We start from the raw sequence: 23,978 nt of genomic DNA, 5'->3' as shown, positions 1-23,978 counted from the left end.
TTTTCATTATGTTTAAATCATCTCATCTTGCAGCCCAAACAGTGTCCCAAGTACGGATAAGTCATAATCACTACCCCAGACGACCACCATAAGCTATGAGAATGATTGTTACCATGTTTCTGTTATGACAACCCAACCATGTGTGTCCACTGTGCCAGGAGTAGCCAAGTTTGGGAAAAGATAACTCCATTTTTAAACATAATATGTAATTATATGCATAACAAAATCTCTTATAAAATCCCATATGACTGGGATGGGGAGGAGTGAGAACTAAGGTGTTTAAGTGGTGTTTGAATCGTTGCCCACTGAACGCAGAAACCACACGAGACTCCGAGGCTCCTGCCAGGTCCCAGTGGTTCCTTGTTGCCCTTTATCCTGGTACTGGCTCCCCATCTCTTCTGCCTCTTAACCACAGAATGTAACATTTCTTAGTATTTGGACTTTCTACCAATCTATATTCAATTCCCTGGTGATCTTACTTGGTCTCCAGGTTTTAAATATTATTTATATAATGAAAATCCCCAAATATCTCTCTCTTCACTATACCTCTCCCCTGCATTCCACCTGTATGTCCAAAATGTCCAAACTCCACTTGTCAGATGTCTTCAGACCCCAGATTTACCCTCCCACTTTAAAATAACAAAAATGTGGACAAAATATATGCAGTTTCTAAGACAAGCAACATCAAGCAACAAAAGAAGCGATTCCTGAACGAAGAGAAACAGATCAAGCTGAGCCCAGGCACTACCCCAGCTCCCTGCCCTAAGACAGCTTCCAGGTCACGCTGTGAAGGGGAGTAATCCTGGCCGGTGGGCGCCCTGGAGGCACTGGGTTGAGAGCATGCAGAGACCAAGGTGACCACAGTTCAAGGGACTGAGTGCTGAAGAGAAGAGAGCTGCAGGGACAGAACCGCAGGCATTGTCCAAGGGTCCTGCTCAAGTGTGCAGCTGAGGTCCCGTCAGCACATCCGTGAGAGCAAGAACCACCTGGAAGTATGAAAAGTAACAGCACTTCAGGGCTTGCACAGAGCCAGGAACAGGGTCTGCTCCCAGCAGCCAGGCTGGAAAACCGCATGAATCGTGAATCACTAGACAAAGCGTGGGTCTGTCCATTTTTTCTGTAAAGGGCCAGAAAGTAAGTATTTTAGGTTTCTTAGGGAAATATGATCTCTTCTGCAACCACTCAACTCTGCTGGGTAGTGCAAAAGCAGCCACAGAAATATGTAAATGAGTGGGTGTGGCTGTGCCCCACACAACTTTCTCTACAAATACAGGCTGAGGGCCAGACTTGCCCGAGGGCTTGCTGAGTACACCAGGTGCTATGGTCGAGTACACAGAAAGGTCTTGCCTCTGTAGTGGGGACTAACTAGTTTGGACTGATCTTAGAAGCCTAATAAATCTTAAAAGCAAGGCCCAAAGTGATAAAATATTTCCAAGTAACCTCTGCTTCAAAACAAAGCTCAAAAATGTTAATAGAAATACAAAAATAACTTCTGGCCAAGATGGAGGCATAGGTGGAAACACTGTGCCTCCTCGCACAAGCCAGTTTAAACACAACAAAATTTTAGTAACAAAAACACTACCAAAATGGACAGAAAATTGAACTGTACGGAAGTCTGACAACAACGAACCATTCACCCAGACTGGCAAGAGGGGCAGAGTCAGCGGGTCTCGCAGGAAAAAGCGGCTGGACTGACCTAGGTGCGCAGGCGGCGGCTGGCAGATCCCAGGTGTGGGGTGGCAACCGGCAGACCCAGTGAGGGTGCAAGGCGGCTGCCTGACCGTGGTCACACATTCACATTCAGATAAACCAGGCAAAGGAGTGAGCAGTGAGACAGACCGTACAAACCAGGGCCCCAGTGATGGGAATTAAAGCTTAAAAGCACCAATGGAAAAACTTTCGGCAGTCGAGGTGCCAGGAGAAGCTCCCAGGCTCACAGAGAGTTCACTGGACAGACCCACAGGGTCCTTGGAGGGTGTACAGGCCCACTGGGGAACTAGTATCAGAAGGGCCCAATTTGCTTGCGGGAAGCAGCAGAGGGGACCAAAATCCAAGAGACAGCAGAACAGACACCTTTGCCCCTCTCTGACCCCACCCCCACATACAGCGTCAAACCCAGTGACTGAGTCGCCCCACCCTGGTGAACACCGCTCCGCCCCTCATATGTAACAGGCACAAACAGACCAAAACATTATGGCTCAAGAAGAACAGCTCGAAGCCCCAGAGCCAATACTTCTAAGCGACCAAGAGATAGCCAACCTATCAGATGCACAGTTCAAAACACTAGTGATCAGGATGCTCACAGAACTGGTTGATTTCAGTCACAAATTAGAGGAACATATGAAGGCTAAACTAAGTGAAATGAAGGGAAATGCACAGGGAACCAATAGTAATGGAAAGGAAACTGGGACTCAAATCAAGGGAGCAGACCAGAAGAAAGAAAAAAAATGACCAAACAGAAAAGGATGAAGAAATAAGAATTCAAAAAAATGAGGAGAGGCTTAGGAACCTCCAGAACATCTTTAAACGTTGCAACATCCGAATTATAGGGGCACCAGAAGGGGAAGAGGAACAGCCTCAAGTGGAAAACTTATTTGAACAAATAATAAAGGAGAACTTCCCCAATCTGGCAAAGGAAATAGACTTCCAAGAAATCCAGGAAGCTCAGAGAGTCCCAAAAACGGTGAACCCAAGGAGGAACACACCAAGGCACATCATAATTACACTAGCCAAGATTAAAATGAAGGAGAGAATCCTAGAAGCAGCAAGAGATAAGGGGACAGTCACCTACAAAGGAGTCCCCATCAGACTGTCAGCGGATTTCTCAAAAGAGACCTTACAAGCAAGAAGGGGCTGGAAAGAAATATTCCAAGTCATGAAATCCAAAGACCTACAACCAAGATTGCTCTATCCAGCAAAGCTTTCATTTAGAATGGAAGGGCAGATAAAGTGCTTCTCAGATAAGATCAAATTCAAGGAGTTCATCATCACCAAACCCTTATTATATGAAAGTTAAAGGGACTTATCTAAAAAAAAGAAGATAAAAAATATGAACAGTGAAAGGACAGCCAACTCACAGTTATTAACAACCACACCTTAAACAAAAGCAAACTAAGAGGACAGCTAGATCAGGAGCAGAACCATAGAAATGGAGATCACATGGAGGGTTAGCAACAGGGGAGTGGGAGGAGAAGAAGGGAGAAGGAGAATAAGTAGTGAGTGATAGAGAGAAGGTACAGAAAATAAGTAGCATAGACAGTAGGTAGAAAACATGGGGGGAGGGCAAGAATAGTATGGGAAATATAGAATCTAAAGAACTTGTGACACATGAACATAAACTAAAGGGGGGGAATAATGGGGGAGGGGGTGTGTAGGTGGAGGGGAATGAAGGGGGGAATGGCACAACTGTAATGGCATAATCAATAAAATACTTTAAAAATTATAAAATAAAAAGGATATTCAGCCATGAAAAAAAAGAAATACAAAAATACACATGCAATACTCAACCAGGTAAAATGCACAATGTCTGCCATCCAATCAAAAGGAATACAGAACTGACACACAGATGTTAACAAAGATATTAAAATTATCATAACCATATTCTTATGTTCAGAAAGTTAAGTAGACACCTAAAGACACAGCAATAATAACAATCTAAATTGAAACAAAGAGAACAGATAATTAAAAAATAAACAAAGCATAAGATGGGAGATGACTTTGAGTAGCCTATTTTAATATACATTTAATTCAAGTTCTTGAAGGAAGAAAGTAAGGACAGAAAAAAACGATTTGAAAAAATAATGGCAGAAAAATCTTTCTAAATTTGATTAAAACTATGAAACTACAGATTCAAGAAGTTGGACAAACCCAAAGCACGAAAGTATGAACACCACCCAGGGACGTCATAAGCAAATGGTTCAAAATCATGGATACAGGGAAACAGTACAAGCAAGAATACCGTGGAACAATATCTTAAAAGTGCAGAAAGAAAAGAAATGTCCCCTCGAACTCTAAACCCAGCAGTAACAACCACCAGGACCTGAGGTGAAATACTTTTCTAGACAGCTGAAAGAATACACCAGCCAAAGTATATTACAAGAAATGTGAGGCAGAAAGAAAATGATACTGGATGAAAATATGAATCTATAAAAACGAAGAATGTGAGAAAAGGTAGCTACCCTGGTTTAAGATAGGAGTACAAAAAAGCATAAAAACACAAGCTTCTTCTTATCGGTTAAATCTCTTTGAAAGACACCTGACTTTTCCCTAAAGACTCTGGAGCGACAAACCGGTTCTGCTTCAAGCCCTTTGCCCTGATCTCTTCTATCAGCCGGAAAAGCAATTTCTTCAGATACCCTGTGGCCAGCACATTCACTTTCTCCCGGTCTCTGCCCTAATACTGGCTTCTCAGAGAGGTCTTCACGAATGTCCCTTTTAAAATGGTAACTCTGCACCCACCCCCGCCAGTTCTCTGGATCCTTCACTCAGTTTTTCTCCATAAAACTTCTCACCCCCTCAATTACCCTTCTGTGTGTATGTGATCAGTTCTCTCCAATCCATTCAGTGTAAACTGCAGGAGGCCAGAGGCTGTGGTCTGTTTTACTCACTACCGCATCCCCAGACTGTGGGGACGGGCTTTGCCTGGCATAGAGGAGATATTTAATTTAAAAATTTGAAATGAATGAATGTAAGCTTTCTTATCTGCTACATTTCTGGCCACTTGGAGATTTATGAGCTCTTTTTGAAGTTTATCTTCATTACTGCAGCATTTTACTATCCCTCCTGAGTGTACAGCCATTTCTTAAAGTTGGATATTTCACTACTTGCTTTCCCAAATACTGAATTACTCTAGTAGAAAAAGTATTTTTGGCAGATAAGCTTTGTTTCTTAGTTCTAGTCCCAATTTATGGTAAAATGTTCTTTCAATTGCTGTAGCATTTTTAGAGTAGTTTCCCACTCCAAGGTATAACAATTTGTACACTGGCTAATTATTATGTCTAATTTTCATATAAAGCACTTCAGTTTGGGACAGCTAAATACAGAACAAGTAAAGGTAATATATAACTTATTTTGTAAAATTCATCCTAATAAAATTTCTGCCACCGTAACATCCAATGTTCATTTATACCAAGTGCTCAAAACTCATTAGCAACATGAAATACTATTTTTTAAAAGATTTTATTTCTTTTTAGACAAAGGGGAAGGGAGGAAGAAAGAGGGAGAGAAACATCAATGTGTGGCCACCTCTCGTGCGCCCCCTACTGGTGACCTGGCCAGCGACCCAGGCATGTGCCCTGATCTGGGAATTGCCCAGTGGCCCTTTGGTTTGCAGACTGGCACTCAATCCACTGAGCCACACCACCCAGGGCTGGAATACTATTTTAAACTAATAAAATCAATTGAGCCTAATTTGAGGATTTGGTTTGTAGCTCTGGCTCAACACTGACTTCCAACCCTAAAAATGTCTTCTGGAACAAAACATTTCCCCAGAAATTTGAGTGTATATACTGTAAGAAGAAAATGGTAGTTCACAGTTAAGTAATGATTGTACAACCTGTGAGCCATAGGTTATATCTCAGTAGTTTCTTCTTAATTTAAAACTTGAAGCAAACTTTAAAGAATGTTATCAAAACCCAAATTTCTTACTATTTTCTCATGCTTTGAAATAGCTGGTGCCAAATGGATTAAGGAGGTAATTAGATACAAAGTATGTTTGCATTTGCTTTTTGATAAAATGTATTATGCTGGTGGAAAATGACCCGTGAATCAAGGTTTCAGTGCTAACTCTTAAATACTTTGTGTGATATATACCTAAAAAAGATTTAAACTATGCAACTCTAAAGTATTAATGTTTAATGGCTGCATTCACATGTTTCTTTGGTTCTACAATTATAACGGTTACATGATGTATTACAAAACTATTTTTTCATAAAGATTTAGGTTAAATATAAAATAAAAACTAGTTATGCTCTAAGAATGATTTTATGGTGTTAGTACATTTACTTTACCTAAGTATCCACTCTACTTATCTGAGGCTACATTTTCTCTGCTAATGATAAAAATCCGTCCAAGAAGCCAAGATGTTTAATGCATTCCTTAATCTCAAACTCTAGATAAATGTAGTAATTGAAAAAATTAAAGAATTTTCAGTATTATGTGGAATATTTGAATTTTAAACATAAGTAAGCCCTCTTTACAAAGCTTTTGCCTTGTAGAGACAGAAGTGTTTTATTCTTCTTCAGTCAATCATGTCCCTTCACTAGTGATTCTTCGCCCTACCGTAGGGAGTGGACCAGTGACATCCCTGTTCAGTTCTTAGAATCGCATTTTTAAATAGAAGATTTTAAAATAGAAAGTGTATTATGTACTTAATAAGGCAGCATGGGTCTTAGAATACATAGGATATTAAAAGTGTTGAGTTAAATAGGCAAAGAGATGAAATAACCAAAGTGGAATAAAAGTAGGAACAAAGGAAAGGCAGGGTTAACTTTGCACATTCCTCCTGGGAGGTTGGTGTGTGCCATTATCAAACATCCCCCGCCCCCCAAATTTCTCTGGGCTGAGCTAATATTAAACACTTTCCTCTCCTCTTCCCAGCTCCATTCTCTGATTTCCAAATTACATATGCTATAGCACTGCATGAGGACATTCTGCTAAAAATACATATTGGGGGCAGGGGGAGAAGCTAAGTCTACCAAGTCTTCCAGGATTATTTTTAGGAAGAGGCATAGTAACAAAAAATATTTATATATTATTTTTAAACATGCATTTTAGTATGGAAAAACAGAGAGATTTCTAGCATGCCTATATTGTGAATTTTTATGTCTCAAGAAATGTTAATGTACACTGGAGTAAAGATTTTTGAATAAATTTAATAAATGCACAAAACCATATAAGGATATCATATCCAAATCTCAGCTTATCTTCAAGTTTCAAGGTGATGTAAGTCTGCTCTGGGATCCTTACATCATTCACAAAAGTCTACAAGGGAAAAAAAAAAACAGATGTTAGGTAACTATGAAGTATTAATTATTCCATTTCAGATGAGCAAATCCTCCAAACTGATACATAAAAGTACATATCATATGGTGGCTAACACAGGTTGTGCCTCATAAAATGTGTCATGCGTCTTATACGCTGGCAAAACATCCCACACTGAGCCCTTTATCCTGTTACTAGTAATGCACAGAGAGCCAGGCTGCAGTTCCTCCGGGTCCCCCACGCGGCCAAGGCCAATCCAGGCACCTCACCACACTGCCAAGAAGAGCTGCCAGTCTGCGGCTGGCAGACTGTGAAGGGCACCTAACTCTCGGTATCACCAGAATGTACCGAACTCAAGGTAGCTTTTTGGGGCAATTCAAATTATTTCTTAGAGTTGCTATTTCATTACTTTTATTCTTCGAGTTTTTCAAAAGAACAATAATACTTTGAAAAAACTGAATAAAACCCATTCTATTTTATAATTACGATGATTTCTTTGGACCCTTTATGAAATTTTACTTTTTTTCCCGGTACTTTTCAAAAAAGTACATTTCAAGGGCTCAACAGCCACATGTGGCTGGTGGCAACTGTAGTGCAAAGCACAGACAGAGCAGGATGATGCAATCGTGAAACAAATCATCATTTATTGCACCAACCTTCAGTTTTCTTACTCCACTGCCCAAAATATTGCACCATCTTTTCAAGAAAATATAAAAAACATCTGGAGACGCTAACTGTCCTTTTTTTTATTGGTTTGTTTAGCTATCAACTGAGATTCAGAATTTTTCATTGGGCTGGTGAACATACAATACACTACACAGATGATGTGTTACAGAACCATGCACCCAACACCGACATAATTTTATTATAACCAGTATCACCCCAAAATATTCAATTATAAAAGCAAAAATAATTTTTTTCATTTAATTTCCATAAAGGAAAGGAGAACACAGGCAGAAAGATATTTCACAATTATAAGATGAAGTCAGAAAGACAGACAGCATCACTGCAGACCATAGTGACAATGATAAAACTGATGATAATGTAAGCAGCGTATCAGACAGTGAGTCTTCGCATGAAGATAATTCTAAGATGAATTTTCTCTAATGTAGGAATATCTCTAACTCAAGAAGACAGAATGTTTCAAAGACAAAAGATTTTGAGTACTTTTCATCCAGTTAGCCATTCAAGAAGAATCATGTAATATTTTTCAACAAAAACCTAACCTAAACCATCATGTATTTTAAAAAAAACTTTTTGAGCGGATTCTTTCTCCATTTTTGATGCTCAAAAGCTCAAATTCCAACACTTATTTGATTTAGTTTGAAAGTACTAAACAAATGCTTAAGGAAGGCATTTATACAAAGGTTAGATCATAAGCATCAAAAAATTTTTAAAATCCATTCAAAAGCTTTTTACATACATTATGGTTTAGGTTACTTTTGTTGAAAAACACTGCATGATTCTTTTAAATGTTGCTTATAAATCTAAAACTAAGAACATTTTTGCAATTACAAAAAAAAAGGTCACCCTCTTAATAAAATTTTAAGTTGCCACATGATACATTTTGACAATGCAAGAGCAAGAACTAGAAATAATGGTAAATGAGATACCAGCTAGAGATGTACCTGAAATCTGAATTTGAAATTCAACATTTATAAAATGAATATATCCCAGGAGAACACATGACAAGTGATGAGCAGTTCGTGGTACTCAAAGAACATAAACCATTTTATGTAGCATATACCTTTCAAAAGCAGAAAAATATGCAAAAAAATTGAGTTTGTCATGCCTAATGTTTTATTACAATTTCACGTTTTTCATTACCTTTTTATGCTTACTTCTTCAGATTATTTGTAAAGAGTCAAAGATCCCCTAGACACGGACAGCAAACAGTGATGACTACTATTTCCAGCCTGCTAGAAGTTCAAGACCTCCAATTTGCTAAATTTATACAACACGTGACAATGTCATACTTAATTGCCCAGAGTGCAGACATCATATAAAATACACAAGGTTTTCTTTGATAAGTTGAAACTTTAAAAATGACTTTACTCTTTCCCTTTGAATTCATTTTTCCACCTTCAATTTTATTGCACTTAGGATGTCCACAACATCTTACTTGGGGTGACTATGATACCTCAATGTTGGGGAGGTTTAGAAGGGTCTGGAGTGACACTCAGTAAAATATACTAAGGGGGTTATGTTATCATGTTCATATTCTCAAATACCTATGCATAACTGGCACTTCGTAATATGTCACAGATACTAGTTTCTAAGACTACAAAAAAATTAGGAGGAGTCGTATCAAGCACAGTCGTAACCTGGAGACAATGTAACACTGCTAAACCCAGGATCACACTTACTAGGGCTGGTTTGTGCGTGATCCTAAATCGTATGATCCGCCCTGCTTCACAGAAAGGTTGAAGTGTTAATGCAAAGAAAACGCGAAGGCTTCAGGCATTTAGAACTCTAATTTCAGGTTCATTTCCAACATGAGTATTTTAAAGTGCTTTAAAACTTTCATCTTGAGTTTGTCAAAATATTCTACATATAATTACAAAACAAAAAAGCTGAGGTAAATGATAGAAGAGAGAAGAATAGAAGAAAATATTAATTAATGTGTAGTGTGCAGAAGATAAACAATTAGGTACACTGTGTAAGAGGGATACCACAGTTCTAAGCCAATCTTATTTAGAACTGTCTCAACCTAAAATACTGTATTTATTTAAAGTGCTTAAAAATGACCTATAAGACCCATTTTAAAGCTTAAGATTGCTCATCTCTATTAAATATCAAGTACCTATTGTGTGTTTAACACATGGACTAGGTACTGCCAGAGATCAACAAACATACAATTTTAACATGCTGACCTTTAGGACAGAAATACCCCCCAAGGCCTACAGACTTAGGAAATATGAGCCAGATGCAAAGTTTCAGCTCACAAAAATGCAAGTGAAACCAGCTGCCAGAAAATAGTTTCCTGAAGGTCTAAAACTATAAAAGGAGGAGAGAAAACTTCAAAGAGCAACACATGCAAAAAATCATTTTATTACAGCAATTATAAAGCATCTGAGTAAACTAAATATGGAAAGAAAAAGAGGTCTTGTTTCTTCGTGGCGTTTGATCGGACCGCTACCTGGAAGGCAGGGCGGACAGGACTACGGCGCCCAGAGAGTAAAGTAACAGCCGAGACCTCCGGGTGCAGAAGAGAACGGGGGGTTCAAAGTCAGGTGTCTGAGCTACAAATGCCATGTTCTCTCCTCGCCAAGGAAGCCTGGGAGCCCAACCCAGAGCCCCAAACTCCCCCATGCAAACCACTAACCTCACAGAGGCGAACCCAACTAGATAAACACCTATTTAATTTCTATACCACTAAATTACATAATTGATAGTATGAAATCTTATAACCACCATGTAATATATTAATTTTCCTGGAAATCTGAATGGAGTGGCCGGGAGCACAACCACTTCAATCACACTGTCAGTGACAAATCTGCTCTTCTTCCCAGACAGTTCCTTTGCGTCTTCCACAGTCCATGCCACGCTGGTCTGATGCTGGCAGCAACTGCGGCGTGAAAGGGGGTCACGGCAGTGGCCGGAACACAGGGAGCTGAGGGGCAGCCCGGTAACAATGGGCGGAGCCGGAACGGATGTCAGGGGTACCGGAGGGCCCGGTGCTATCAGAGGGGCGAGTGCTCCAGTGGAGGGGGCAGCGGGAAGAATGGAAGGCAGATGAGGGTTCTCGGGGACAGAGGTGCCAGGGGCTGCTTCCCCAAGCAGAGCAACCTCATTTCCGGTGCCAGTAACACCAAGTGTAGCTGTAGGTCTCTTCGTGGACTTGAGGGTACAATGGAAGAGAGGAGTAGAAGTGGGAATAGGTAGAGTTATTGAAAAACTGAATTTAGTTGGTAAGTGCTTTTTAAGAAAAATACAACAGTGTATTTATGGGAAAGTACACAGGCTAGGCAAGGTGCTAAACTTGTTTTACCTGCTTTTCTTACCAAGAGGGCAACTAACACTTATGAATGCTTACTGTTAAAAGCACTTAAATGATTAACTTATCCATAACTTCACAACAATCTGGGAGGATTACCAGTTTACTATTTCTATTTTTAAAAAATCAAGGAGCAAAATGATTAAGTAACCTGTCTAGGGTTATATTACTTGTATGATTTCAAGCTGGGCTCTTAACACTACGTTATCCCCCTACTCCTGAAATTACTACTTTTAACCTGATGCTCAAATTTCTAGAGACATATGAATATTAAGAGTAAGTAGGCGGCGAACAATAGTCTACACATTCTCTCATGAAAAAAATGTGTTACGGTCGGTAGTTCACAGACTTTGGCATACTTCTGAGGCTGTCCTTTGGGTAAACAGTACATTTATCATTTGTGTAATGCTTTGAAGTTCTGTAACAGGCATGTACCCACATGTACAGTCAAATTTAATCCTTTTAATACTACAGAGTGGGAATTCTTGTTTCACTGTTTTAAAGCTGAAGCAAGGTAACTAAATTTTGCATTAAGTCTTAAAATCCGTAAGACTCATTACATTTTCATACAACTCTGAGAACTAATATCAATATATATTAGGAAACCGAAGTTCAGAGAGATTAGGTGGTTTGTCCCAGGTTGGAGCACTGGCAAATTATGGGTTGAGAGTCAAATCAGGTCCTGATTTAAAGTTCAAAATGCAAGTGTTGCTCTCTGTGATTTACTGTATTTCATAAAATTATTCAATATGATCAAATTACCTGAAAGGTCAGTCTAGAGTAACTTAGAACTTAACGTTTCACCTCGTTTTACAGTTGACACCAAATGATTTTTATATTTGGACATAATCTCTTACAAATTACATTGTGATGTCATTTTCACTTCTTATTTTCCAAGGTAATAATGTCAAGACACCTTTGAACAGCACTGTGGTCAAGGTCAAACACTCTGGTCTTCAAAACAGAAATGTAACACTATTAAAATATTCTACATATGGAAATGTGTTCAAAGCTTCCTCTGTAAAGTTCTTCATATAGAAATTTAATTCAATTCCTTCCAAAGAAGATTCACTGGGTTCGCACACCATGCAGAGTGCGGGGCTAGTCACTCTAACAGCCGAGGACACACGAACTGTTCAGGAGCCCAAAACGCAGCAGAACAACAGAGCGCATGAGTAGATTCAACGCAAGGCTGAGAATCCAACTCCCCCGAACACAGAGGTGTGGAGGAGGAAGACAGTAATTCTGCAAATAGGAGCTGGAAGGAAAACTGTTTGCTTACTGAGATGTCTCATGTTAAAACACTTCCTACCTACTCTGCCTATTTCCTTCCACTTTAAACCAGTCAGTGTGTGAACAACATCAGCTAGTTACCACTCCTAAATATCTTTTCTTTGCTTCCTTCATGAAAAAGTGGAATTTGGGTTTCACTTCTACAAATAAGTACAAATTCTGTAAGTGACAAGGCAGATGGGAGAAGTCACAGGCTGGAGGAACTCGAACGAATTCTCTGGAGGAGAGAGTGTAGCATGAACTGCCGTTCTGGGTATGATGCAGCCTGACTCTGGAAATGTGGATGATGCCAAACGTGAGGTCTTTCAGTTCAAGCCTGGAGAAGGCACACTTAGTTCTTTGTGCCATGGGGAATAAAGGCTTGGGTAGACCCAACAGGAAAACGTGTCTACAAAAATCATCTCAAAGAATAAACCGAAAGTCCTTCAGAAGCAGGCCAATTCGGAACAGGAAAAAATGTTTCACTGTATTTGCCAGTTTTCTGCATATGTTTTTGCATATAATGTTTAATGTATGGTTTGAGAAGCAAAGCAGTTCGAAGCAGTTGGGATACATTTAGTTTCTGTTACACTCATGTTAAGATATTCAAAAGCACAAATATGAACAATACTGTATTTGCTTATGTTAGCAGAGCCATAAGAAAATTGAGAAAAAAATAAGATAAATTATTCAATACTTTGGTTTTTCTCTTATTTTGTGACTACTATGTTCTGCCGATGTAGAGAGATAAAATGAAGAATTTGGAAAAAAAAACCTCACTGTAATAACAAAAATATCTTCAGAGTAGGAACCCAAAGCAACAGTAATGAACACTGGTGTCCAGGTAACGGTTCCCTGCGAAGCGCTTCGCTTCTTTTTACTCTAGAATAGAAGGTCCGAAGCCCCCCACCATCTAGCATCAAACCACATCTCCACCTTCATTTTCTAAAGTTAACCCACACTTCTCCACCTCCCAGGAAGACTTTTCTGTATTCTCACTGCTGTGGCTTTCAGCTGTTTTCCCACATACAAATTTAAGTCATTCGGTGAGGTCAAGTTAAGGTCACCTCATGTCCTTAAAGACTTTCTTAAGCATCACAGGTGATAACCAGCAAACTTCTGAGCTCTTGTATTTATTTCCTGGGCAGTTTCTTGGGAACATGGGCTAGTTTCATATCCTCTTGTATGGTCCCCAAAGTGTTATGTACCTTGTATTTAAAAGTGAAGAGCAAAAAAAGGGAAAGGAAATACAATACAATATAATACAATACAATATAATACAATGCAATATAATACAATGCAATATAATACAATACAATACAGGAAATGTAATCTGATTAGTCTTCACAATAGTCTTAAACCAATAATCAAATAAGTCAAAAAATAAATGAATAAATGCTTAACATACCCCATTTAGGCTGCCCAAATCTTTGACCAAATGTTCATCCGCAGAGGCATCGTAATTGATTACAGCGTGCTGCTTATCCACACTACGAGACTGGAAGACATTTTTTAAGTTAATAAATGTAAGGAAATACCGGAATAAGTAGCAAACCTAAAGATTTCTGGCTAGGTATTTTAATTATATTAATAGGTTGGTAGATAAAGATGGGAAAATGTCAAAGGAGAAGTGCACTAAACTGTATTTAAGCTACGTTACGATACACGCCAACTTGGCATCACTCCCCACGCAGGAAAGAAGCCATAATTTCAAGACATTCTTTCCTACCAAATTCACACATTCTACTTTTTAGAGAATTTAAATCAGCTGGCTTTGTTGAATGTATGAATACTTTTTTATAACTTAAAACTGTTATATGGAAATCATGCAAATTACAGTTTTATGTTTTATGTATGTTGTAAAAAAAAGTACCCTATAGAATTTTCTTCTTTTAGTACTGAAAACTACAACATAAATTGTACAAGAAAGGCCAAAGATTTAGAGAAAAAAGACACAGCGTGCCATGTTCCTGAATAAAATTGTCCTCTCTTAAAACATGGATTATGCCCTGGCTGGTGTGGCCCACTGCATTGAGTACCGGCCTCTGAACCAAAGGGCCGCAAGTTTGATTCCTGCTCAGGGCAGCTGCCTGGGTTGCGGGCCAGGTCCCCAGCAGGGGGCATGAGAGACAACCACACATTGATAGTTCTTTCTCCTTCTCTCTCCCTTCCCCTCTATCTATAAATAAGTTAAATGAAATCTTAAAAAAAAAAAAAAACAACCAGAAACATGGATTCTCACTGGGAATCCATGAAAAGAACTGAGAGGAAGGGAGAAAGGCCAGGGTGAATTATGCCCCCTACGGAGGTGGCAGAGAGCAGTGCCCTGTGAACAGCGAGGTTCCCCAGTCAGGCTGTCGGAGGCGCCGTCACAGGCACAGGCTCCCTGTGACGGCGTCAGGAACTGTGAATCTGATCTTCATGTGTGCGTGCTGATCGGCACCCAGCGCGTACTCACAGAGGACCCTCTGCCGAGCTCTTTCTCTGGGCAGCTCTCTCCTCTGATACTGGGGAACCACGCTGGACTCCTTAGACTCTCAGCTTCCATTTGTAACTCTCCTTATCTCCATTTAAGAAGAGCCTTGGCCCTGCCAGCTCCTAAAGAGCCACTCCCACATCTCTTGGGATGACACGTGGAAAGCACCTCTTCCACCCTCTGGTGAGTTAAGTTCCCCCACATGAACCTAAGACGCGGTCCAGTCCAGCGGGCCTATATCCAGAAAAAATCATTACTGCCTTTTTCTCAGCTGCCACGCTCACCACTCTATATCACTGAGGAGCCCAGAAAATCCCCGCACTGTTCTATTTCTCTCACTAAATTTGTTTAATTAAGGTGGCATTGTACATGCAACCTACTCAGCTACTCATAAAGCTACACAGTGGCTTTACTTTTATTGTCTCAAAACTATAAAATAAGTTCTTCAATTTTACAGTAAAACTGTAATAAGCCTATACAAATTTGATTGTCCTAGGGGTAACCCAGGGTTTCCCACTCTCAGCACTATCACTATTTCGGGCCAGATCCTTCCTTCTCTGTGGTGTGTATCCGGCAGTGGTGGGAAGAAGGATGCTGTCCATTGCAGGAAGCTTAGCAGCACCCCTGGCTTCTTGGTCACTGTTTATGGGATGTCACTATAACCACTGCTGACCACCAGCCACTTGTAATAATCACAGTGTCTCCAGATACCACTGAATGCTCTTGGGGACGCAGGATCCTCCCACTGAGAACCACTAGGCTAATAAACACTTCTATTCTAAGTTCTTATTTACACTGTAAACCAATTCGGAGTGGAGAGAGAAACAAGGGAATAAAATTTTACTCTAGGTTGCCAGGACCTAGTAAAATATCTAATCCTCAAAAATCTAAAGATCTATTTTTCTGTTAATTATCTCACTCAAAAGTATCTTCAAAGTATTTGTTTTTTAATCCCCACCGAGGACATGCTCATTGACTTTAGAGAGAGGAAGGAGACAGACATCAGTGGGAGCAACCCAGGCATGTGCCCCGACTGGGAATCAAACCCACAACCTTTTGGTATATGGGATGATGTTCCGACCAACTGAGCACTGGCCAGGTCTCTTATATTTAAAACTAACTCCTTTAAACCAAATTCAGTAGATGCCAAAATATTAACTATGCTCAAACTACTGGAAGGTATCATAAAGGACATCTTCCAAAGAAGCAGTGAAACTGGTACCAGTATCACTGAAGTGTCCGTGACTGCAATGCAGTTTTACTTACACTAAGCTCATTTTATGAATTGCTTACAAGTCTTATTTTTAAATTGCTGAAATCTGAGTTTTCAAAATATAGGGTCCAGCAGAAGTAACACCTGCTTGAGTGTGGTTGGTAGGGTAATAATATGGATGTAATGATTTATAGCTTTAACTTGGACATTTGACCTAAAATGTCATATGGTATGCTTGAATGTGATATTGCTATGTTACAGAATTACATGCTTATAATTTTGTAATAAAACATCTTATAATAAAAAAGGGGCGTTATTTGTACCAGACCCTGTATAATCCCCAAGACTTAGAACTTATTTTTAAATGAGTCAACAAGGAGAAAATTAATTCATTAAACTGGTAGAGAAAGCAAAAAGAGGGAGAGCCAGAAAATTCAAATCAATGTAGTGTTCTTCTCCAAAGGAGTAGAAAAGTGTTTAACACCCATGCCAGAGTCTGAGTAGACACACAGAGAAAGCTGATCCAATTACCTGCAACATGAGCTCACAGTCATCTCTCCCGACAAAAATCATTTCTCGTGGCAGCCTGTGGCGAGTGCCTCCACTGCTCACCAAAAACCAGGATGTTAAGCTCATTTTCTGCTTAGCTTCTAAGTCTTTGGCAAAGCTACGTCATCCTGCAGAGAGATGTTCAAAAACACACACATTCAGATATTTTTAGCATTAGCATCCAACCATCAAACCCTATCAGTAGGTCTAAGAATAGAGCGGCGTTCAACATTCATCCCTGACTAGAGACAGTTACGGGGCCCAGGAAACGACATAGCTGCCAAATTAGTGAAGTGCACAGATTCTACTAAAGAGTTTATTCACCTAAAAAGATATTAGATAACTATGTACATAGTCAAATTAATAAACTTTTATCACACTCCTGAAAGACTGAGCATCACTTATAAAGGTCGATAAATCCTCGAGAAAATGGTCACATTAGTATCATGTCAACATCAGTGAACACTAGCAATACAACACAAATAAATATCTAACTTATACATGATTTGAGAAAGGCAGACTAAATTCAAATGAATATATTTATATCTGATTAAGAACTAATAATAGAAACCAAAGAAATCACTTTGTTGTCTACTGAGTGTAGTCAGGCTCATGGCGGCAGAGTCCAGTTTTCAGAAATTCTTTTTTTCCCCCTCAAAAGCTCAAATATTATTGGCAAAAGTGTTTTTGTCAATACTTTTCTTTGGCGTGAGAGGCTCAATGTCTTCCAAATATAGAAGGTCCTGACTCATGTGGTTCCACTTAAGGTTTTGCAACTTTATGCTTGACGATGGTAGAAAAGCGACACATTTTCAGTAGAAACAGTACTTCAAATTTTGAATTCTGATTTTCTCCTGGGCTCGTGACATGCAGTCCAATACCCCCTGGTAAGGCTGCGCAGCGGCAACCAGCCACAGCTCCCGGCCAGCCCCGTGATGGAAAGGAGGAACGACGGATGCTCTACTGTGTGCGGTGCTCATGCCATTCTTTCTGGAGATTGTGTTTTCGCACCCGTCATGCCTATGAAACACATCTCCTGCTTATGATGACAAAAAGAAGGAAGGTGATTACCCCTAAGGTGCAACTCAAGATAATTAATTACCCAACAGTTATGCTAAAGTAAGTGTTCTGAGCACTTTTAAGGTAGGGTAGGCTAAGGTATGGTGTTGGGAAGGTTGGGTGTATTAAATGCATTTTCAACTTAATGATATTTTCAACTCACAATAGGTGTATTAGGATATAACTACATCGTAAGTTGAGAAGCATCTGTACTCATGTCTACAAACCACAGTTTGTTTGTCAATCATTGCTTCAAGTAAAAATGGTGTTCTGGGAAAGAATTGGCTAGTTCAGCTCACAACTCCAACCACGGCACAAATGCTTTTCCTTGAGACAACCATGGTACTTCGGAAAACAGCAGCGATATGCAGCTGGTATACTGCAGGAATTTTTTAAATGCTCAATTCTTGACTATTAGGGGCACTGACATCTTTGCCCTTAGATTGTCAAATTAAAAAATGACAACAGCCAACACAACAATAGCCATCCAATGTGAATGAATCACAATTATACCTATTTTCTTGGTCAGATCAGCAAAAAACCTAACACATTTTTTGGTGTGCCGCAGAACTTTAGTGATCGGTTCACGTGTGCCATGAGGTGAAAAAGGTTGCAAGTCACGGTACACGGCATTAGTGCTCTGTGCGCTTTCACTCAGTCACACAGAACAGGAGAAAGCTGTGACTCAAAGGTCGAGATTAAGTAAAACTAAGCATTTTACCACCTCATCAACGACATTCCCAAGTGAAGCCGGCAAGTGCACGGCAGTGAAGGACACAATCACTATTAGCACAGTTTGGTACTAATGCCTTGTCCTATGTGCTAAGGAGCCAGCAACTTGCCCACCACCTGTTCATACTCTGTTCAAATGTCAATAAAATACGAAGGCAAATACTGTTTTGTATTATTACTAAAACAGGTTTAATCTTGTGACCTTGAAACGGTCTCAGTGCTCCTGAAGGTCTAATGGATGGAGCTTTGAGCACTGCTGTCCTGGAGGATGTGGCTCTGCCATTAAGGACAGAAACCTTGGAGTCACACAGACTGACAGGAAGGGTCCGACTCCTGGGTCCACCACTTCTGATTCTGCAAGTTACCCCACGTCCTTTATTTTCTCTTCTATACAGTGAGAATAATGACGGCATCTGCTCAACAGTTTTTTCTTACGAAATCATAAAAACAGTGTCTGTAAATGTTTTTCCACAAACTGATATGTTCTGATACAATTTAATTAGAAGTGAACTATACTACAGTGGAATGAGATATTCTGCAATGAGAAATCTTGTAAAATGCAAAACTCTGTGTTAAGGTAAAAATCTTATATGGTACAAATTTATCTACACATTCATGAAACAATGAGTTTCAACAAAACAGGCGTATATTTTCTGTAAAGCTAAGAGTCGTATTCCATTTAGCTCATCTAATTGATATGATCAACTTATGTGGATTCTTAAACCTTCCATTCAATACCTAACTCCCTGAAGCCAGTGTCTTAGTCCACCCATGTCTGCCTGCTGTCAAATCAGTTTTAGGATTTCGTATACACTTCCTGAGCAAGGAGAGAGAATCAAAGAAACTTTGCCTGAGAAAAAGCCTCCCATCTAAATATAGTATATAATTTGCATACTGCCTTTCCAAGGAAGGACAATTTTAAAACATGACACTAATAAGTAGGTCAGTAGCTTTATGATTATTTAAGAGCACTGAAGAAAAAAACCTTACAATAAGACATTAAAAGGAAGTCCAATTAGCCTAAATAAACTAAAACACCCAAGCCAAACATAGGCAACAGGTACAGTTTCTTAACATTTTTCAAAATCACAAAGTTATACATAAGCATTATTCTTATGCTACAAAAACATTGTTTTAAGCATTCATAAAATATCAAGCATGATTATATAATATACAAAGCATAATATAAAACTCCAACATAAACACATAATATAAAAAAGTCATTGGTTTTTATACCCTTTTGACTTATAATGAGGCTTTAAAAAGCCAATTAAAAGAATATAACTTTTACGAAAAACAAAAATAAAACACATGATCTTCAAGGTGAGGTGTTTTTTTTTGTCTTTTTTTTTAGTTATTGGGGTGAGTCCTCTTTCTACCTTACCTACAGTGGGAGGGAGTGAGATATAACATAAGCTACTGTCACTCAGTTTTCATAAGGGGCTCGCCACTCCGTAACTCTGACGCATACTTCCTTCGGCCAATGGGATGACGTCAGTACACGTGATGCAAGCGGAGGTTACATACTGTGTTTGGGCAGTTGGGCCTGCCCTCTCCTGCCCCTACCATCATCAGAAAAACAACATGCTGGCCCTGGCTGGTGTAGCTCAGTGGATTGAGCGCGGGCCTGCGAACCAGAGGATCGCGGTTCGATTCCCAGTCAGGGCACATGCCTGGGTTGCAGACAAGTTCCCTGCAGGCCAGTTCCCAGCAGGAGATGCACGAAAGGCAACCATATATTGATGTTTCTCTCCCTCTCTCTTTCCCCTCTAAAAATAAATAAATAAAATATATTAAAAAAAAAAAAGAAAAACAACATGCCCTGGTTACAGGTGAATGAGAGACATGCACAACAGATACAGACCTAAAGTACAAACTGAAGCCAGTCCTCAGTATACTATCCAATCCCTCGCTAAACGACAGATACAAGAGCAACAATAACAATGGTGGCTGTTCCAAGCTACTGGGAGACATGAGCTGATGTGCTTCATCACTGAATATAATGCATGGAAGGTGACTACTATATTTACTAAAACACAGTATTTTTCTTAAAAGTGCATTCACAATGCAATATACTCATTTGAATGTTTTAAAAAATAATACACAAATAGAATTTTTGTGGAAGTTGTCTTTTCCCCCTAGTTTACTCTTTTCATGATGGTAGGTAGCATCCATTGGCGCAATAAACGTAAGGCTGCTTTACATTACAGAACTACAAACGACGAGTGAAGAAAATTCGTGGCTTATTTTAATAAAGAATCCAATGACTGGAGAACAGCAGTGGGAGAAGATTCAAGCTCACTTTTTATTTAGGAAAAAGAAAAAAGGTCAATACCCACAATTTACTACCAGCACCCCCCAACACACACCTGCTCACCCTGCCCCCGCTGAAACAGTACAGTATGTCCACACGAGAATCTTACTACTCCCCCAACAGTGGACAATACACACACTGCTGATGTTACAGGAGATAAGTCAAGGAATGATCCACAGAGTAGCAATTCCCTTCGCTAAGCACAGCACTTTACCCCATCCTTGCCTGCAACTGATGGCCACATGTTTGGAGTCTCTCTGATTTACTAACTTCAGATAATAAACCCCGACTCTGTTGTGGGAAAGAGGGTTTGGGCAGTGAGCCCTAAATGTTCTCTTTGTGGACTTCCACTGATCTTGTTTTTGATTCGTACCTGATCTCTGCCTCCAAGATTCCCGGTTACTGCAAATTCCTAAGTCTAGCCAAGACTCTGTGAGAATTGATGTACTTCTTTACACCACCTTAGTAGGCACTTAGGTCTCAATATCGTCCTTCAAAAGCTTCCTCTCTTCTAAAACTTTCCCAACTTCACTCTTCATGAGCGGTTTCCTCTTTCTTTGTTTTAGTGGAATTCTGGTAAGGAATAGAGGTTCGATTCCTCGAAAACTCCAGGGGTTTGATTTATTACATTTCTTGTTTATTTTTATTAATAAGAGAAATAAAAGTGAAACCATTCCCAGAACAACACTTGATGAATAATATTTTAGTTACTTGAAGCTTTCCCTCCTTCTATTCAATTATATGTAGGTACATAAATGTCCTGATGATTGTGATTATTATAGATGCCAAGATATAAAAGCCTATCATTTTCTAAGCCTAGTTAACATACGACTTTGAAATGAAATACAGGAGAGAAAAAGTAGAATAGCTATGCAGAATATAATAAAATATCTCAATGACCATATACTATCTCTATTTTCATTATGTGCTATAGTTTTTCCTCTACTTCTTTTTTGCAGAATGAGTCAAAAATTTTAGCTACCCCAAGATAAATAAATTCCTAATAATAATATCTGCTCTCCATATTCATAGTTTGGCTATTTCATTCTTATTTGTCTGAATTCAAGTTTCAGGTTAGGTACTAATAATATTATTGCAAGCACCAGCTATGAAGCAATAGCAACTAAATGTAAGGAGCAAATGCCTCCACCAGTCATGTTAATCTAACTCTGCATACGCCCCCAGTCACTGGAGCAATGAGGCCAGTGTAGTTTGTCATGTAACACAGGTTATGCTACTGTGTTTTCTTACTCTCACGTGAAATGCCCAAGGGATTATTGTTGGTAGGTGCATGAATTTGGAAAGGAGCTAGAATAAGGAAAACTAACCAATGGGTTGAAAACTTAGGTTGTAAGAGGAAGTACTTGGAAATACATCTGTCCTCAGGTGCCCCTTAAATATATTAAGATCTGTCATCATTTGCCCCAGCTTAATTAACCCTTACCTTGGTAAATTCTATAAAAGCTACATAAGGACATCATGGAATATGGAAATAAGGAGCCCCACAACCCCATTCCTCCACCTTAACAACTACTGAATTGCCTAAGAACTGTCTAAAGTACCTATTTTAGGATTCTGGCCTATAGTCCAAGAGGTTGATAATTTCCAGTGAATTTCAGTCTCTCACATGGTCTCCTATTCTCCATTCCAAAAGCTGTTAAGAAGCAGCCTGGGGAGAGTGCCCTACATTTGTCAGGTGGCCTTCTGGAGCCAGGATGTGCAATAAAGACTTTATCTTCCAAATATGCTTGTGTGCTCTGATTGCTGATTGCTGCTTTTGATCACTGAGACTCTGAGCTGGCTACCACTTCTTCAATTCCCATGGGCTTGAAGCAACTTTCAAAGAATTTAAAGAGACAGTGTATGTTTATTGGTTTGTTTTCTTTCCCCTTTTGAGAACTAGGTATTTAAGGAAATCTTTGTAAAGTCACTTGCTCTCTGATCAGAGATGATAGAACAGAAATTTCAGTGACCGACAACGTAACATCTTGCAAAAATAGTTTCAAAAAGTAAAACATGATTGGCTTAAGCCCTCAACAAGAAAGATCCCTGAGGCGTGGGACAATTGGAATTCCAGATTTACCACAACATAATTCTTGCAATGTCTAGTTCTCCCTCCTTCCCTTCTTTCTCCCCACTTCCTCTCTCTCTATATAAATATATCTACTTAAAAGAAAATAAATATATTTACATGCATAACTTGGAGATATTGTGGGTTTGGTTCTAGACACTGCAATAAAGCAGATATCGCAATAAAGCAAATCACACAAATTGTTGGTTTCCCAGTGCACATTAAAGTTATGTTTATACTATACTGTCTATAAATGTGCAATAGCAATATGCCTAAATAAATGTATACACCTTAATTTAAAAATATCAAGGAACCTCAACTAACTCCGAACATGATGAACAAAAAGATCCACACTGAGACACGTTATATTCAAACTGTCAAATTGAAAGAAAAACACACCTTCGAAAACATCAAGAAAAAAGACTGGTCACATACAAGAGACAGTAAGATTAACGGCTGATTTCTCCTCACAAACCATGGAGGTCAGAAGGCACTGGGATGACATATTTAAAGACTTAAAACTGTTACTATCTTTTAAGAATAAATTACAATTAATACAAAAATAGTTGAGGACTTCAACATCCCTGTTTTAACAATGAAACACCCAAGCAGACAGAAGATCAGTAAGAAAATAGAGAACCTGAGAACACTACGAACCACTATGACCTAACAGACATAAACACAACACTCTACTCAACTGAGCAGAATCATATTTTTTCAAGTACACATAGAGAATTCTCCAGGAGAGACCAGTAGATGAGGCCTAAGACAAGTCTTAATAAATTTTAGAAGACTGAAATCCTACAAAGCAACTTTCCCAATCACAATGGAATAAAATTAGAAGTCAGTAGTAACAGAGGCAAAGTGGAAAATCAGCAATATGTGGAAATTAAACAGTATACTCTTTAACAACCAATGGGTAAAAGAAGTGACCATAAGAGAACAGGACAATGCAGAGTCAAAAGAAAAAAATATACAACATACCAAACCAAAGGCTTTAGTTATTTTATTTTTGGAGCTTTAGTCAGTAGGCAGCATATTTCTACAGGTGAGATGCTATTGTAAAAGCGTCAACCTTCCAAATTAAAGATTAAATTAAATGAGAATATAGCCAGGGTACTATTACTATTTACTGTCTGATAAAATATAATAATTTATCTAATAAAGAATTTAAGAGATTAAAAGATTAGTTAAAAAACCTACTAGTAAAGTTTCAATGATCAGACCGTATGGCATATATTAACCCATTAATCATAAAACATATAAATAACATCTGTATAGGTTAGGTTCAGAATTAACAAGCTAAACAGATTC

The 23,978-nt window shown here is 39.1% G+C and overlaps 1 protein-coding gene across 10 annotated transcripts in view; it reads right to left on the bottom strand.

Annotated features, from left to right (window-relative positions):
• The window catches only part of CEP170 (centrosomal protein 170), a 104,151-nt gene that overhangs the window by 61,831 nt on the left and 18,342 nt on the right, over positions 1-23,978 (bottom strand). For all 10 annotated transcript variants that reach the window (XM_053659541.1, XM_037150939.2, XM_037150938.2 and 7 more), the window contains exons 2-4: positions 16,471-16,616; positions 13,659-13,748; positions 6,903-6,981 (exon numbers count right to left, since the gene is read on the bottom strand). In XM_053659541.1, coding sequence (XP_053515516.1) covers positions 6,903-6,981; positions 13,659-13,748; positions 16,471-16,575 — 274 coding nt within the window. In that variant the 5' untranslated portion in view covers positions 16,576-16,616. The remainder of the gene's footprint in view (positions 1-6,902; positions 6,982-13,658; positions 13,749-16,470; positions 16,617-23,978) is intronic.

The sequence above is a fragment of the Artibeus jamaicensis genome, unplaced genomic scaffold (assembly GCF_021234435.1).
Source record: "Artibeus jamaicensis isolate MK-2021 breed Jamaican fruit bat unplaced genomic scaffold, CSHL_Jam_final scaffold_754, whole genome shotgun sequence".
In the NCBI taxonomy this organism is placed as follows: domain Eukaryota; kingdom Metazoa; phylum Chordata; class Mammalia; order Chiroptera; family Phyllostomidae; genus Artibeus; species Artibeus jamaicensis.
Note: the sequence above shows the minus strand (reverse complement) of the source record. Positions and strands in the feature narration are given on the sequence as shown.